Genomic DNA, 16,360 nt, shown 5'->3' on the forward strand with positions numbered 1-16,360 from the left:
GAGAGGCCCCAGTTCTGTATTACACTTACAGTATTTGCACAGAAGGGAGAAATGGATGCATCTTCCTAGCTCAATATCTAAGTAAGCCAAAAATGCATTTTGCAATTGCATGTGTCCCCCATTCACTCTCTTCAATAAATCGGGATTTGGGGAAACAATTTCTAACTAATGTTTAGTCTTAATGAAGAGAAGCCACAACTTTCATGAAACTGGATCCAGTATAGTGTATAGATATTCAGTGTTTATCATGTTCCTTGAAATGGGAAATATATTATCTTAAAAAAATGACAGCTTTCTAAACCCGTAGGTAGTTGTAATTAGAATAACACAGTCATCCATCTGCTGTGGAATCCCTCAGGATTTCAGTCTATTATAATATCTGCAAATATGGAAAAATCAAATTAGTTTGGGTTGTTATCATTTTGAAGATAAGGGATAAGAAAAAATAACTGATAAACCACTATGCATTTGCACTGCTTAATTATAAACAGTAACACAAATCTTACTTGAAGTGTACTTTTTGCTAGCAGCAATGATACTGCTGTGATGTGGATTCAGATGAGGAAAATAATATACAGTACGTATGTTAAATGTTAATGAACTCTGTCCACCCCCTTTCCCAAGATTAATACTTTACAGTTTGCTTTTATTTGTCTTTCTTCTGAAAAAGATATGAACATTGAAAGCCAATCCTTGATGCCTAGCTGTCAGAGGCAATAGGATGCAGGAGGCAAGGAATTGAAATTTGCTATAGCAGTAAAACTGGCGTTATGCATTAGGGATATGAAGTTACTAAAATAGCTACTTTATCTTCCTGTTACCAGCAAATTCCAGTTCGTTGAAACACAAATGTTTTTTGTAAATGTACTAGTTTTCTCAAGGTTCCAGCAAGCCTACTTCTCAAAGAACTCCACTTGTAGTGTTATCTTTTTCTTTACCATGAGGGTGACAGAGCACTGGTGCAGGTTGCCCAGAGAGGCTGTGGAGTCTCCTTCTCTGAAGATATCGAAAACCCGCCTGGATGCCATCCTGCACAATGTACTCCAGGTGATCCTGCTCAGCAGCAGGGGTTGAACTAGATATCTTCAGAGCTCCCTTCCAACCTCGGCCATTCTGTGATTCTGTAATATGCTAGTGTCATGGTCTCCACCATGTGTTGCAAACTTCCCATACTCAGGAATGCTATGACCTCTCATGGTTAACTGTTCTTTTGGGTAGCTCTGTTGGTGCAGGTGACCTTGCAGTTGAGTTTTCTATTTCCATTGACCTCTACCTCTGAAACAGCTGAAGCAATAGAATTGCAGGTATTCAGGCCTTAGGCATAAAATTGAAATATCCTGCTTTGTTCCTTCTCTAGTTGAGGCTCAGTTCTCCAGATGAACAAAATCTCATAGGAACTTTCTACCATTTAATAAGCTTAGTGATCAGGTGGATTGGGTGATGAACAGAAATTTTAAAAATGCCAATGGGAAGCTTCTTAGAGGGAGTAATGAATCAGAAATACAGGACTACATCACAAACTGGGCTGAGAGGGAAGGACGGAAGGAGGGGCATTCATCCCTTCCTCCTGCATCATTTGTTGGATGCACTTCTTTAAAGATAGGTGCTATTACCAAAAAGCATTTTGCCCTTTCCTAGTTGTTACGTAACTGGACTGAAAATGTAGTTTATTCTTAAAGATGTTGCTGCCAAAAACAGCTTGAGTATTTGTGATGACCAATACTCAGAGAAGTTCTAGATACGAATATTTTGATCTTCTATTATGACAAGGAATCTTTCTGATGACCTAGCAGATATTTTCAGCAATTAGAGTGGAATTGCACTTGAGATTACTTACTTACCTCTGATGAGGAGCCATTGTCTGTCTTCATTCACAGTTTAAAAACAACAATAATAATATATTTCTTTGAAATGGGATTTTGTAGAGACAATTCAAACAATGAATACAAGATTCAGTCAGAATCTTGTCAGAAGCGTTATAGATGGATAATTTTGTGGAGGAGATGATGTTTTGATGTTCATTAAAGAACAGTAGCAATATGGCAGGAGAATATGGTGATAAAAGTATGATTTCCACTCTTCCCCAACTCCAAAAAAAAATGTTTTAAAATAGATAATTTTCATAACGATATCACACAGTGTTTTATACTGCCTCCTTGGATACCTTTACAGTGCCAATGTTTAGACACATACTAAAGAAGAAAAATAAAAAGAAAAGCTGATTTTTATTTAAATAAAAGATTTGGTCAGTTTCACAATTCTAGTTTTTATGGACAAAGCCAAAGACTAGAGATCTGATAGGAAAAATAACTACGTATTGTAAAATTCCTTGAAGCTCATACAAGAATTATGCAGGTGCCTCTGACCATCATGGGATATTCAGTAGCTGTTTGCTGTTTTATTACTTACCTTTGATTAAAGGAACCATGTAATTTCTATCTATACAAAGAAAACTAATATTTCTTACCTAAAAATAGACTGAGATAAAATTTAGGATTTTGCGGAGGTTATTTGTGTTGCCATAAAAAGATTTGGCCTGAACACCAACAAGTGAAAAAAGGTAAGTCAATACTGTAAGTACAGCGTTAGTCATTTTTCCCACTTACCACAAAAGGAAAGGCAATAGTTTCTTTGGGATAACAGCAGTGAAATGGGAATAAATTATTACCCAAAGACCGTACAAGTGGTATGAAACGTACTGTAAAGCTGTTTCAGCTTGGCATCCAGTCGCTTCATTGTGAATGCAATGTAGCCCATTTTCTGACTTAACCACATAAAAGTTTCTTTGTGGTAAGGGGAAAAATGAATAAGAAAACCTTTCAGATGAGTCGTAAAGTTGATGCATTGAAGTTTAGCCTGATCAGGAAGAATACAATTGGATTGCGTGTGCCACTTAACTCACTCTGAAGTATCTGTAGCTACAGATTGACTTTAATAGTACTATTTACTTGCCTTTGCAAGTCGTGCTTTTTCAGAATGTCTGTTTTTATGCTCCTGAATGTTACAAAACTTTTGCAAAGTGCTGTGCATTGAAGCACTTGAAATGGACATAACCATAGTACAACTGATCAATCATAACCTCAAAGCAAGAAAACACTGAGATTGCATAAAGAATTGCTCCTTGTCTTCCCTTTTTCCTGTTCTTCCTGCTTCCCCTAACTTTTTGGGAAAGCATGAAAGCCAAGGAAAGGAATTTGCAATAAAACAAGACAAGGAAAGGTTGGAAACAAGGGAAGATCACAAAATGATAAAAATAAGTACTTCCTTATTGTAGAAAAACTTATTATTTTACATTTTTTTCATATGTAGTGTTCATATTCTCGTGTTTAAAGTCATTATTGGCAATTAAGAGTTTGAAGTCATTGATGTTTCAAAGGAATCTTTTTCTCTTTTGAATTAATAAGATTGTATTAAATTATGGCTTCCTAAAACAGTTTTAAGAGCAGCCATACGGATATTTTTTTTTCATGATCAGCTTCTTAGAAGAGTGCATGGTAGGTTGCTAATGTAACGAGTAGTTGCAGGGTTAAACAAAATGAATTGTTTACATCCTAAAGTGGTCCATATCTACTGCTGTGGAGTCATATGTATTTTAGAATGAGAGACTATGTCATCTTCCCATTGTAACTGTTATTATTTTAATTGTAAGTCTATACAGCTCCTAAAGGAACATGTGGAATATCTTTCAAGTCATCCTTCAAGTTTCAATTTGTGTTAATTTCCATTTTACCATATTTTGATTTTTAAAATAAGAAGTATAAAATACCTATTTGACATAGATTTTTCTTTTATTAGATAAATAAAAAGGAAGTTACTAAAGCATGTTGTTCATTCCATTTAATAATAGTCACAGTGCAGTATCATGTTCTTATCTAATTTACAGTTCAGAGAGGTGTTCTGTCATTTGTTTGAGGGTAAATGGCATTCTTGTTTAGAAAATTGTTCCATCAATGCCTTCTGTTTTTCAAGACAGTTAGTTTTCAGGTATATTGATAACTAATTGTCAAATATGTTTTGTAGAATATCAAATTGTGTATTAAATCCACAGAGTCATGAGCATCATTATAATAGTACAGTCACAACATACGACTGCAAGCTTGCTAGTAAGCTTTTTATCCATGGATTGCAATATGCAATATCTTCATACCCAACTTATTCTTAATAATAATTCACTAGCTTAATGGAACATTCAAGGTTTCTAGGTCCGGTTTTTAATCAGTAGGAAGTGGTCCTTTGTGTATTCTAAATGGCTTTGTAGTTTTCTAATGCCTAGTGTTCCCGGTTTGTTAATTGGAAAAGCAAAATGGAAATCAAAAATTTTGACAAGGAACCTCAATTTCTGTGTTCGTAGTGTGAGTTGTCAATTGGTAGTAACTCAACTGCGTAGTGTACAGAGCTATGATTATATCAAGTACACTGGTGTAAGAAAGTGAGAGTTTTTGCCTTGATGAGATACTACATAATATAGAATTATTCGGTCCAAACTGTATGTTAATTTTATCTTCTTTCATAATACTGGGGAAAATATCAAAGGGAAAACTGATAAGGAAAAGATCCTTTTCAGCAACTAAGAATTATTATACCAGAAACTAAAAGGCAATGAGGATGAATGAAATCAGTTGTGTTCTTGTAATGTTGGTAGGAAGGAAGCATTCAGTACTTGCTGTAAGTTGTTACAAAGTGGAAACTGGTTCAGATGGTGTGCTGTCATATGGCTGTTTCTCACGGTACCCTTGTTGGACTCTGAGAGCAGTTCCAGCATTTCCACCCACAAAAGGATCATCTTGAAAAGGAAGCAGAGCTTCCTTGGTGTAGAGATTGTTAGGCTGTTTCCTTCTCTCCTGCAGTCATGCAGGACTGAATATATAGTCATGCCAGGACTGAATTAACCATTAGTTACCATTAGTCAACTCATTCAAATTCTCCCTGGTTTGTCTTCTAACATGGCTTCTATGTTACAGTATAGCTCTGGCCTGCACAATTACAAATAGGAACCTGGAAATGAATGCACTGTTTGGGTGGTATTTGCAGCTTGAGAAAACAGGTAGCTCGGAACAGTAGCTGTATGTCCTGGTTTCAGTTAGAATTTTCTTCCTAGTAGCTGGTGGAATGCTGTGTTTTGGCTTGGGATGAGAAGAGTGCTGATAACACCCCGATGGTTTAATTGTTGCAGAGCAGTGCTTATACCAAGCCAAGGACATCTCAGCCTTTTGCTCTGTCCTGCCAACGGGCAGGCTGGGGGTGCAGTAAGAGCTGGGAGGGGACAGACCCAGGACAGGTGACCCAAACTAGCCAAAGGGGTATTCCATACCATCTGACGTCATGCTAAACAATATATAGGAGTGGCTAGCCGGGGGAGGGGGGCCGGACTGCTCGGGGTTAGGCTGGGCATCGGTCAGCGGGTGGTGAGCAATTGCATTGTGCATCACTTGTTTTGTACATATTATTATTAGTAGTGCTATTATCACCATTGTATTATTATTATTATTATTATTATTATTATTATTATTATTATTATTATTATTATTATTATTATTATTATTATTATTATTATTATTATTATTTTCCTGTCTTATTAAACTGTCTTTATCTCAACTCATGGGCTTCACTTTCCATTTCTCTCCCCCATCCCAGAGAGGGAGGGGGAGGGGGAGCGAACGGCTGCGTGATGTTTAGCTGCCGGCCGGGTTAAACCACGACACTGTAAAAAGCTAGCAACTGTTTCAAGCATCTCCAGGGCTTTATAACTGAAATGTCCAGTGATTTTATATGGATTCTTTCAAATACTGTTTTTCTTGAACTTCTATTCTGGGGTTGAAAAAAAAAAAAAGGCTTTGACTTGAGATTACTATTTCAATCTCATCAGTTTATTGAATAAATTCAAGAAAATTTCAGTCTACAGCTCATCTGAGCAGGACACTTTTTCTTTCTTTCTTTCTTAGACAATTTTTTAATTAAGTTCACTTTTTTTTCTTTTTTATTAGCACTTTGTCTCAAAGAAGTATATTAAAGGCTTAAGACCTCAGCTTTTAGCGCATAGTATTACTGTAGTGATTTTTTTTTTGAGGTGTCGTTATCTTAGATGAGATGAGAACACAAAATAGACAGAACTTCATCTTTTGCATTTAAAATTTAGCATTTTGAGAAAATGTTACCAACGGGGTTGTTTTAATTCACGATTTATTAATTTGTTTATCTAACTTGGATTTCTCATTTAAATAAATGCAAAAGAATGGTGGTATATATTACTGTGTGAAAGAAAAAATCATGGAAATACAGGATATTTAAAAAACAATAAATTATAAAATGTTCAATGAGACTAATATCAAAATAGAATTTTTGTTAGCAAGGTTGGCTTTACAGCTTGGTGACTTTAAGGCCACTGGAATGGAAGAAAGTAAACCAGAAAATGCGGCTTTGATTTCTTGGCAAGAAGGGATGAAGCTCTGCCAAGAAATGGGTCTGAGGATGATGTTTGTTCTCATCATGCTTTAAAGCTAATGATAACCATATTAAAAGTGAACATTTTCCTGTAAAGAAAGTGATTTTAATTAAAAAAAATAAAAAGTATGAGGAATACAGGTTCTTGATGTTTCTTTGCAAATACTGCTAAACTCACTTAAATACGAAACAGATCTCCAAAATTAGTATCTGTGCATGGAAGCTTTACATTAGTATTCAGTTTAAATCATATTTTTCATAATACTTTATTATATTTTTCTTTTGTTTTAGCCATGGATGCAGATGTGAAGAAGGAACGCCTTTCATCTGTGCAGCTGCTTGGTGTTGAAATGACAGTCAGGTACATGATATTAAAATATTTCCCTAGTGTATTTCTAGACTTTGTTTGATTTCATGGAATGACTTTAATGATATTTAATCCATTAACTCAGTGTTTTATGCCATCTAAATCTAAAGATAATCTTTTGAGAAAATGAATTCTAAATTTCAAAACGAAAAAGGTATTAGTACATAATTAAATTATCTTTACAGATTATATAGGTTATTGTCCTTGATTGCTGCAAAGGCTAATTGTAACTTGTTAGTAAGATTTACCACTTAAATTACATTATTCTGAGTTATGTTTCTTTTCCTTCTCACATTACTTCTCTAAATGGTTCTGTTTAGCTAAGCTTAGTTATATGCCATTAACACATTTTATTTCGCTCATAATTTGCAGAGCTATGATGAAAGAAAAGTTAATGTGTCTGTACTTCCACAGATTGTTTTCTTTAGCATTAATATTTGAATTCTGATGCCAATAGTTACATATAAAATATACTTTAATTACATATAAAAATATTCTTAGCTGGAATTCTAAACATACGTGAAGAAAATGAGTCATGTATCATAGACAAAGTCCTTGTTCCTTCCCATCACAGTTGCTAAAACTTTGAATTACAAGGAATTTGGGTAAGAAATTGTAACACTGAGTAGAATAGTCTGCCATTCCCAAATGAAGAACCATAGCTTTTATTAAACCATTTTTTATATATCTACAACATTGTGGTTTTGATGTTCAGTGTGATGACTGCTTAACTTTTACAGGCCTATTAAGTATGAATTCTTGCTTTTTAGTTTTATTTTATTTATTTATTTTAACGTATTTAAGCAATTTCAGTTTTTAATTTCTTGTGTTAGATATGGAAAATACCTGAATTTGCTAAAAGAACATGCTGAAAATGATCTGTGCTTCGTCTTAATGAATTGTGAGCAATTTCTGAAACAACAGCAGACAACTGTGGTATCCTCACTTCGTATCCTTCTTGATTGCATAAATTGTGTGGCCTAAGAATGCTAGTGGAACTTGAGCCCTCAATTTGGGTTTATGGTGGTGGTGTTATATGTGTAATATATCCTGAAAGAAGAAGAAAAAAGGCACTTTCTTTGAAATTTTGTTAAGTTAAAATGCACACACAATGCACTCCATAAAATATTTGTCATTCTGTTCCATATTTTGTTAAAATTGTTTCTCATTAATTTTTGTCATAAAGTTTTTTGGTCACATATCTCTGTATATGCTAAAGAGTCTGAAGCAATATACCTTTGAGCATTAATAAATATTTGTGGTACTCCCACAGTATCAATGTTCTGGTGCTATGTACTATGTAGATGTACTGCATATGTATTATGTAGTACATACGTACTATGGAACATTATATATATATTTTTTTAATATAGCAATGATAACTGTTTCCAATAAGCTTTTTTCTTCAAGCATTAGGCTTAGTGTATCTCTATTAAAATATAGTTCAAGTAGTCAGCATATACTTTAATTCTGTTTTGAAAGCTTTTATTTTACTTTTTCTTTTTTTTTCCCCCCTAATCTTCACAACTCTTGTTTTCCTCCTCTTCCCCTACCATTCTCTGTTCCTGTACTGTGGGCACACTTGTTTTTGTGTGAGGGTTTTGTATTTACTTATTTTTTACTTACATATTTCTCTAGTTTTTTTGTTGTTGTTGTTTTTTCCTGATTTGAAACATTTGCTTATGGACTGGAAAAGAGTAGACTACAGGGAAAACAGCTTAAATTGTTTCTCTTAATTCACTTGTAGAGACAGGTGGGTCTGTAGAAAAATGCTTTCTGTGCAGCTATATTCCATTGTCCCATCTGTAACAAACAAGCTCTTAACTCTGTATGTTCGGACCTGGGGAGTGAGGAAGGCTGCAATTCCTGCATGGCAGTGCAGAGAAGTTTTTTGCCCAAGATCCTTAACTTTTTAATGCAGACTGCTTGCAGGGACGCTATGCTGGCTATGACTGGTTTGCATCTTCTGTGTTCCTCATTATGTCAGGGGACAGGCAGAAGACTCTAATGTTTCTTCAGCAATTTTCTCATCTTCTTGTTTCAGCATTTCTCTGGCTACCAAGACTGCATGTGTCTGTAAGAATTTAAAAGCTGATTCTTTCTGAAAGACAACTTTGAAAGTTAAAATACATGTTATCAATTTCCCCCTTTTTTAAAATTGCGTTAAGTTTTCATTAAAGCCCTCTAACTGAATGCATAACCCTGATTTTTATTTTTTTTTCGAGAAAAATACAGATTTGCTCAAATGGTTGTTTAAAAGTAGTGAAATAACAGATGGTAAAGGCAATGTTACCAAGTTTTAAAGCTGACAGTAAAATAAACCTTGTTAGTGGCATCAAATTCTGATGCAAGACCTTTTATTAGTAGTAGTATTATTACAATGTGAAGTTTATCCTTCTGATTTTCAGTAAAACTCAGTTTTATAGTTAAAAGCACTAACATGTATTTATTAAATTTGAAGAATTATTACTGAATTCTGAACACCCAAATTCTGTATGCTTTGCAATTTGAAATTATTAGTATTTTGATCGAGTTTGTAGTATAGGCAGCATGATTTCCATCTTTGATTGCATGTGGAATCATCTGTGTAAAACAAAAATCTTTCATCTTTCAGTTTGACTTCATACATTTTCACATTGTCTTGAATGTTTTGACCACAAATTATCAAATAACTGTTGTCTTTACGACAGAGTTCTGGGGCATAGGATGCACCATCTAGATTTTGTGCGTCTTCTGTATGCAAACTTCTGTTAATACGAGTTGGTCTGTCCTTTCACCACCAATGACTGTATTGCTCCACTCACAACGCCAAGGCCGGCCCTAAGGCTGTTCCAACACAATTAAATTTTGCTCCATTATGTGAATATAATTGTGCTAAATTCTCAGTGCTGAGAATTTAAGTGTCTTCTTCCATACAAGAGCTAGACAGCATTGCAAAGTTGCTGCATTACTAATGTCCATTCTAAATACCTAAATGATTTCTCTTTCACAATATATCTTGAAGAAACAAAGAGAAAACTAAATAATTAACCTATTTGCATAATTTCCACAATGTAAACTAAAATAAAATGTCAAAACATAAATGAGGAATTATCCAGCCATTAGACTGTAATGCTTTAGGAAGCATTAGACTGCCTTAGTAAGGTGGAAAATTCCCAAGGATGTGCACTAACCTTCTAGCACTAAGCCAAAGATTCATTACCTAGAAACCAAACACCGATACCCAAAGCTTTCCATAATGATAACCTCTGTTTCTTTTGCAGCTCATAACAAAATTTCTCTCATACTCACCACACGTACTGCAAAGAAACATGCACCTAGAAAACAATTTTAAATACCGCAGAAGTTTGACTTTTTATCCACCAGTAAAAGGGAAAAAAATCCAACAAAAATGAATTGTTGTTGTTTGTTTAAAATGCAGCAACATTTTCTCCCTCCCTGCTTTGAGAATTAAAGCATAAATGCAATAAAAACTTAAGATTGTAAAGGATTAGTTAAGATATGTTTTACAACAGTTTATAGCTTTGGATTTTCTTTAGTTTAACTACGTGTTTTTAAGATGTCAATGCAATCTTTTTCCATATTCACTTATTTTATTTCCTATCTCTACAATAATTGTGATGACTTATCTTACAAGTGTATATATTTTTCTAAGAAAGGTATTTTAAAGTAACACACTTCTGTGATCTATAACCATTTTCCCCAATTTTGTTGTTAATCAGGTGCACCTGCCTATTACCACAGTGGAATCTGGCATCCATCCAGTCTATTTCTGCAGTGCACACTATGTTGAGATGTTGATGAAAGCTGAGTTACCACTTGTCTCCTCTGCCTTTCATATGGCTGGTTTTGCTCCGTCCCAGGTAACTGATGAAATATCAAAGTATCTTCAACTTCTTGATTTAAATCCACAAAATCAAAGATGTTCAGAGTTAAAGTTGGAACTACTGTGGTTTTTCTATATATGTGCATGGTGGTTCTGAAACAACATAAGAGATTGTTGAATGCATAGTGACTCGGGGCATTTTAACATAAATATTAACTATCTTCTGTAGAGTAATGACAGTATACTGCAACTGATGATCTTCCATTACAAGTTCATGCAGGAAATCTGATAAAAGTTGAGATACTGAAAACTCAGATTTATCAATAAAAAAATTAGAGTATCTTATTCTGCAGAATAATTTTCACTGTTTTCAACAGGGAGGAAATGATAAATTTGGGACAGATATGTAACAGAAATCAGTACAGTTGATATTAGAAAAAAAATAAATAAATACTTTTTAAGGACTACTATAACTATTACAATTAGGTAAAAAAGATAAACCAAAAACTTTTATAATAATGAAATGTTATTAGAGAAAATTATTCTCTAGTTAGTTTTTATTTAGTTACTTTTTATTTTACGTACTTACTACAGTGCTTTGGAAATACCAAATTCTACATGTATGTACAGAACGTTGCTTATACTACAGTCATGATGAAGCATAAACAGCTTCATGCCAATGCATAGGATATCTCACTGGAGTAAGAGAGCTTATTTCCGTTCCAAGGCAAGAAATATATTTTTCATATTATGCCTTCAAAATTCCCTTTTTCCAGGATTTGCAGCATAAGAGGGGGGCAGATGCCAGCTTTAAATAGTCAGTTTAGGATTTCTTTTTTTGAGAAGAGTGGCAAATAAGGGATTTTATCTCAGCATAGGAATAATGAGGTGCCTATAATTACGTAATGAAAAATCATCTTGTATTTCACTGGTCTTGAAGTTTTATGCCTCAACTTCAACAGTTGCCATATATTCAGGTACAATGTATATGAACAGATATGATATGAACAGAAGCAGGGTATGAGGTATAGCAGAACTCGGTGAAACTATTTTGAAGCTGTGCTTTTGTGGGAAGAAAAAGGGATTCTTGGCTTCTTTTGTACCTTTTATTTTTGTAAGTAGGGTAATGGTATAGGAAAAGGGCGTTAGTCTAGAAAAATTAGGAGATAATACTGATAAATTATGACTGAGTATCTACAGCAATTTAATTATAATTTTATTCTCACCTAGATTTGTCTGCAATGGATAACTCAGTGTTTCTGGAATTACATGGACTGGAGTGAGATCTCTCACTACATTGCTACATGTATTTTCCTTGGTCCTGATTATCAGGTATATATGTGCATTTCTGTGTTCAGACATCTAGAGAAAGACATCCTGAAGCACACTGAAGCCCAAGATCTTCAGGTTTTTCTGAAAGTAAGGGTTTCTTTTTGAATTTCTTTCAATTGCCAAAGGGAAGCAAAATTCTCTATACTGAAAATTAATATACTACTTAATCTGAAGCACTTACTGAATTTCACCTATTGATTTTAACTGAGTGAAATAACACTTTAATTTTATTTTCTTCCTGGCAGGAAATTGTGGTTTAGTATTTTCCAGAGAATGGTTTTCCTGCATATTGTCCTGATCACCTCTCCTTGTAAGCAACTTAAATAGCTGCATTAATTTACTAGGGCATTTAGTTCAATTCCGTATATGTGGCCCTGATCTCATTAAAGTTGATATTCTTCAGAAGGGTGGGTTTATGCAGTGGTCTCCTTCTGAAGCCTGAAGAGATGTGGCACAAAGCTCAGTGATCTTTGTTATTCTGAACACATGCCAATTACTATACAATCAGCCTTTCTTAGATAATAGGCAACTGCACTCTGCCAGTATACTAAAGCAAAAGCACAGCAATCGGGGGAAAAACAGTGAACTCAACTTGGAATCTAAGATTTATTTGTCTTTCTTTCTATTGTGCTGAGTATATATAAGTAAGGCGGGATGATATCGATACATACTCCTTTGGCAAGATCTTGACATATCTGATACCACCTAAACTTTACATTAAAATGAAGTCATCAGTTAACAGCAAGTCATTACAAAAATCAGTGATTTTGATCTCTAGTTTAATTACGGTTATTTTGGATATAACTCCATCCATTTAACAATGGTAGACTTCTAATTCAATTAATTTATTAAATTTGTGGCAGCTCTGGATTTTGAAAGTTGTTTGTGCAATTCTTCTGATACAATTATACTCATCCTTCGGGTTATTTCAACGTCCAGACTGTGTGGTTTTATTTTTCTTTTGTCATCCTGTATGGATTTCTGGTCAATGGCAAGTTGAGTCAACAGTGTGGTATCACAGCCAACAGGGCCATCCATATCCTGGGTGCATTAGGCACGGCATATTTAACTAGTCAAGGGAAGGGATTTTCTTGCTCTGCTCTGCGTTGGCGTGGCACCACCTCGAGCACCATGTGCAGTTTGGGGCACCACAGGATAAAAAGGACATAAAAGTATTAGAGTGTGTCCGTAGGAGGGTTACGAAGATGATGAAGGGTCTGGAGGGCAAGACATGTGAGGAGTGGCTGAAGTTCCTTGGTTTGTTCAGCCCAGAGCAGAGCAGGCTGAGGGGAGGCCTCATGGCGGCCTGCAACTCCCTCATGAGGGGAGCAGAGGGGCAGGCGCTGAGCTCTGCTCTCTGGGGACAGCGACAGGACCTGAGGGAACGGCATGGAGCTGGGACAGGGGAGGGTCAGGCTGGGGGTTGGGGAAAGGTTCTGCACCCAGAAAGTGGTCACTGGAACAAGCTTCCTAGAGGAGTGGTTGATGCCCCATGCCTGTCAGTGTTCAAGAGGCATAAGGACAATGCCTTCCGTATTGTGCTAACTTTTGGTTATCCCTGAAGTGGTCAGGTGGTTGGAGCTGATGATCTGTGTAGGTTCCTTCCAAGTGAACTATTCTAAATATGAACAATATGTCAGTTCAGTCATTGTTCTTAAAAATGTTTGGTATACAGTCTAATGAGTATATCATCTTGTTTGACCTGGTTTTGGTCAATATAGCTTAAAAACTACTTACTTTTGATGGCATCAACCAGGATAGTCGATGTAAACTATATAAGAGAATTTGTATGTTATCACCTGTACTATAAACAGACTAGAGATTTGTCATGGTTATGTTATATTAGTGAGAAATACTCCATATTAATTACTGGAGTATTTACAATTCATTGAGAGCATTGCAGAAAGAGTTAACGGCTCTTTCACTGTACTCTTGCTTTTGATAACTCTTAATCTAGCTAAAGAAGAAAAATTCACTCTGTCATTTTATTCAATTTCATTTATAGTATAGGCTTCATGTAGGGTTACCTGGGTTTAACACTTGCAGAGGTATTGGTCAGTTACCATTCTGTTGAAATACAAAAATTTAGGTTTGAGTTTTAGCCTGTAACTTCTCAGCACAGCATTCACAAATGTCAATTGCTGTAGTGGAGCAATTCCCTCAAAAATGGAAGTCTAAACTATTCTAAGAACATAATCCAAGTTTAAAAAACAAAAGCAAACAAAATTAATAATAATAATAATAATAATAATAATAATAATAATAATAATAATAATCAACCTTTGAGTATTCATTTTATATTTTCTTAAGTAATGTCACAATTTCATACTAGCGGTGGTCACTTACCATATGAAGAAGTCCTTCTGCCTGTTTTCCTTCAAAGAACTGATAGTAATTTTTCAAGCTTCTAACCTACATTATATTTCATGAAAAAATGATGATTTGATAGCAATACACCTTTGTTGCTATTATCTAATGAGTAGTTACATGTAGCTAGTAAAATTAAAAACAAATATTATTTTTCTTAATACATATATTTAAATTTGCATATAAAGAAAGAAGTTGGAGACAACTTTGCTGTGAATTAAGATGATGTTATGCCTTTTTTAAAAAAAGAATATTTTAGTACCTGATGTTGCCTTTTTAAAGCTCACTTTATTTTCATTAAAAATCTTCATATGTCATACTTTCCAAAAATGAGATGAACAACTTCTTTGTGAAAAAACTATTTGTTACCAAGAGTTAAGGAATTACTGGAAGTACCTTCTGGAACAGATATGCTTATTATTTATTTCTAAATATATTTTAATATGTGTACTTTAAGTACTCAAGCCATGGCAAGCAGAACAAAACTAACTCTATTCAGCAGCCTGGAATTCATCACATTTGAGTCATGCATCCTTTTTCTTATCTAATAAATGTTCTCTGTGTGTATTTGTGCAGGAAGAAGCACTCCATGGATTTCGAGTGAGTGATTATCTAGAATACATGCAAAGCCTGGAGCTGATCTACAGACCAGTGCTACTGAAAGACATGAAGAACATCAGAGTACAGAATACATAGATCAAGCGAGATAGACTTTTTGCAGTTTTGGTTACATTCTTTAAAAGAATACTGATTATTTGATATATCTGCACTAATACAAGTCAGGCTGTGTAAATGTATATACTGTAACATAAATAAGGAGGGTTTTCAGAATATAGTTTTTGCAAAAGGACTTCATTTAAATTGGATGACTTAGAGTAATCATATTTTCCCAGACAGGCTATATGCATAGCCTCATTTTTATTTGAGAGAAAGCTTCAGAAATCACCTGTAGATTGTTGGAAGTGTCTTCCTTAAAATGCCTAGAACCTGGTTCCAAATCAATTCATTATTGTCATATCCTTGTAGCACAGTCCTAAAAACTTCATATATTGTAAGGGTCTGACAAAGTGATTTTTCTTAGAAGCAACTGTTAGTATGTATTCATATGCATGAGAACTGAACAAATGAAAAATAAATTCTCTGTACACAGCCGTTCTGAATTTGTGGATAAGGTTGAGAAAAGAGTGATCAAATGCATGCAATGAAACAAGACTGATATTCCTTTTTTTTAAAATAAATAAATAAATAAATCATTTTGCGTCTTAAAACATCTATTTGTAACATATAATTCTGGTATGCATAAGTGAATGAGAAGTCCCTAGGCAGCCTGCTTTTCATATCTCTGAAAACAATCCTCTTTAAAGATTTTGATTTCATTCAAACAGGGAAACACTGATATAAAGTTTCATCTACACTTCCCTTTCATCATCTGTGAAATGCAATAATTAAGGCTGCTAGGATTAAATCTGTGTTTTCTAACACTGGTGCAATGTAGGTAAAAGTTTAAAGTTGTTGAAGTTGATTGAAATTCCCAATTTCAGAGGAAACATGTTTTCTTGAAGAGCATGAAGAGCACTGTATCCCATTTGCTCTGGGACAGATTTTAGATAAGTCAGTGGGCAGCTGAGTGGATTAAACATTCTAACAGCTTTCTTTTCTATATTACATTATATAACTCTTAAATAGATATCTAACCCAGGGAAGGAAAAAAAAAAAAAAGAGTAATTTTCTTTGCAATTACTTAATACTAACTGTAGTGGTTCACTGTAGACATTATTTGATGTCTCATTTCTCTTCTTACTCCCTCTACCAGTGAAAAAAATGAATAAAGCACATCCTAGCAATCACTGGCCAAGCTGACGCTTTCCCTCCTGTCTTGCCTCACACCCTCCACAGTATTTGGAGATTGCTTGTTCTTTTCGCTTTGCAAGAATTTTACTTGCTCAGTTCTGTATTTTGGTGGGCTCCTCTATTTAGGGTTTTCCATTTGTGCTTTCCTCAGTAATAGTAGTGATGTTGCTAAAATA

General features: G+C 34.7%; 1 protein-coding gene across 8 annotated transcripts in view; it reads left to right on the forward strand.

The window, feature by feature from the left end:
- The window catches only part of TBC1D32 (TBC1 domain family member 32), an 83,480-nt gene extending 67,892 nt beyond the window's left edge, over positions 1–15,588 (forward strand). For 4 of the 8 annotated variants that reach the window (XM_068677582.1, XM_068677586.1, XM_068677587.1 and 1 more), the window contains exons 29-34: positions 6,733–6,802; positions 7,642–7,757; positions 8,730–8,884; positions 10,531–10,671; positions 11,865–12,053; positions 14,910–15,588. In XM_068677582.1, coding sequence (XP_068533683.1) covers positions 6,733–6,802; positions 7,642–7,757; positions 8,730–8,884; positions 10,531–10,671; positions 11,865–12,053; positions 14,910–15,029 — 791 coding nt within the window. In that variant the 3' untranslated portion in view covers positions 15,030–15,588. Of the gene's footprint in view, positions 1–6,732; positions 6,803–7,641; positions 7,758–8,729; positions 8,885–10,530; positions 10,672–11,228; positions 11,830–11,864; positions 12,054–14,909 lie in introns of those variants that run through there. The other 4 variants (XM_068677588.1, XM_068677589.1, XR_011095087.1 and 1 more) reach the window with 4 other exon arrangements.
- Positions 15,589–16,360: the final 772 nt, after the last annotated feature.

Source organism: Anas acuta, chromosome 3 (genome assembly GCF_963932015.1).
Source record: "Anas acuta chromosome 3, bAnaAcu1.1, whole genome shotgun sequence".
NCBI lineage: Eukaryota > Metazoa > Chordata > Aves > Anseriformes > Anatidae > Anas > Anas acuta.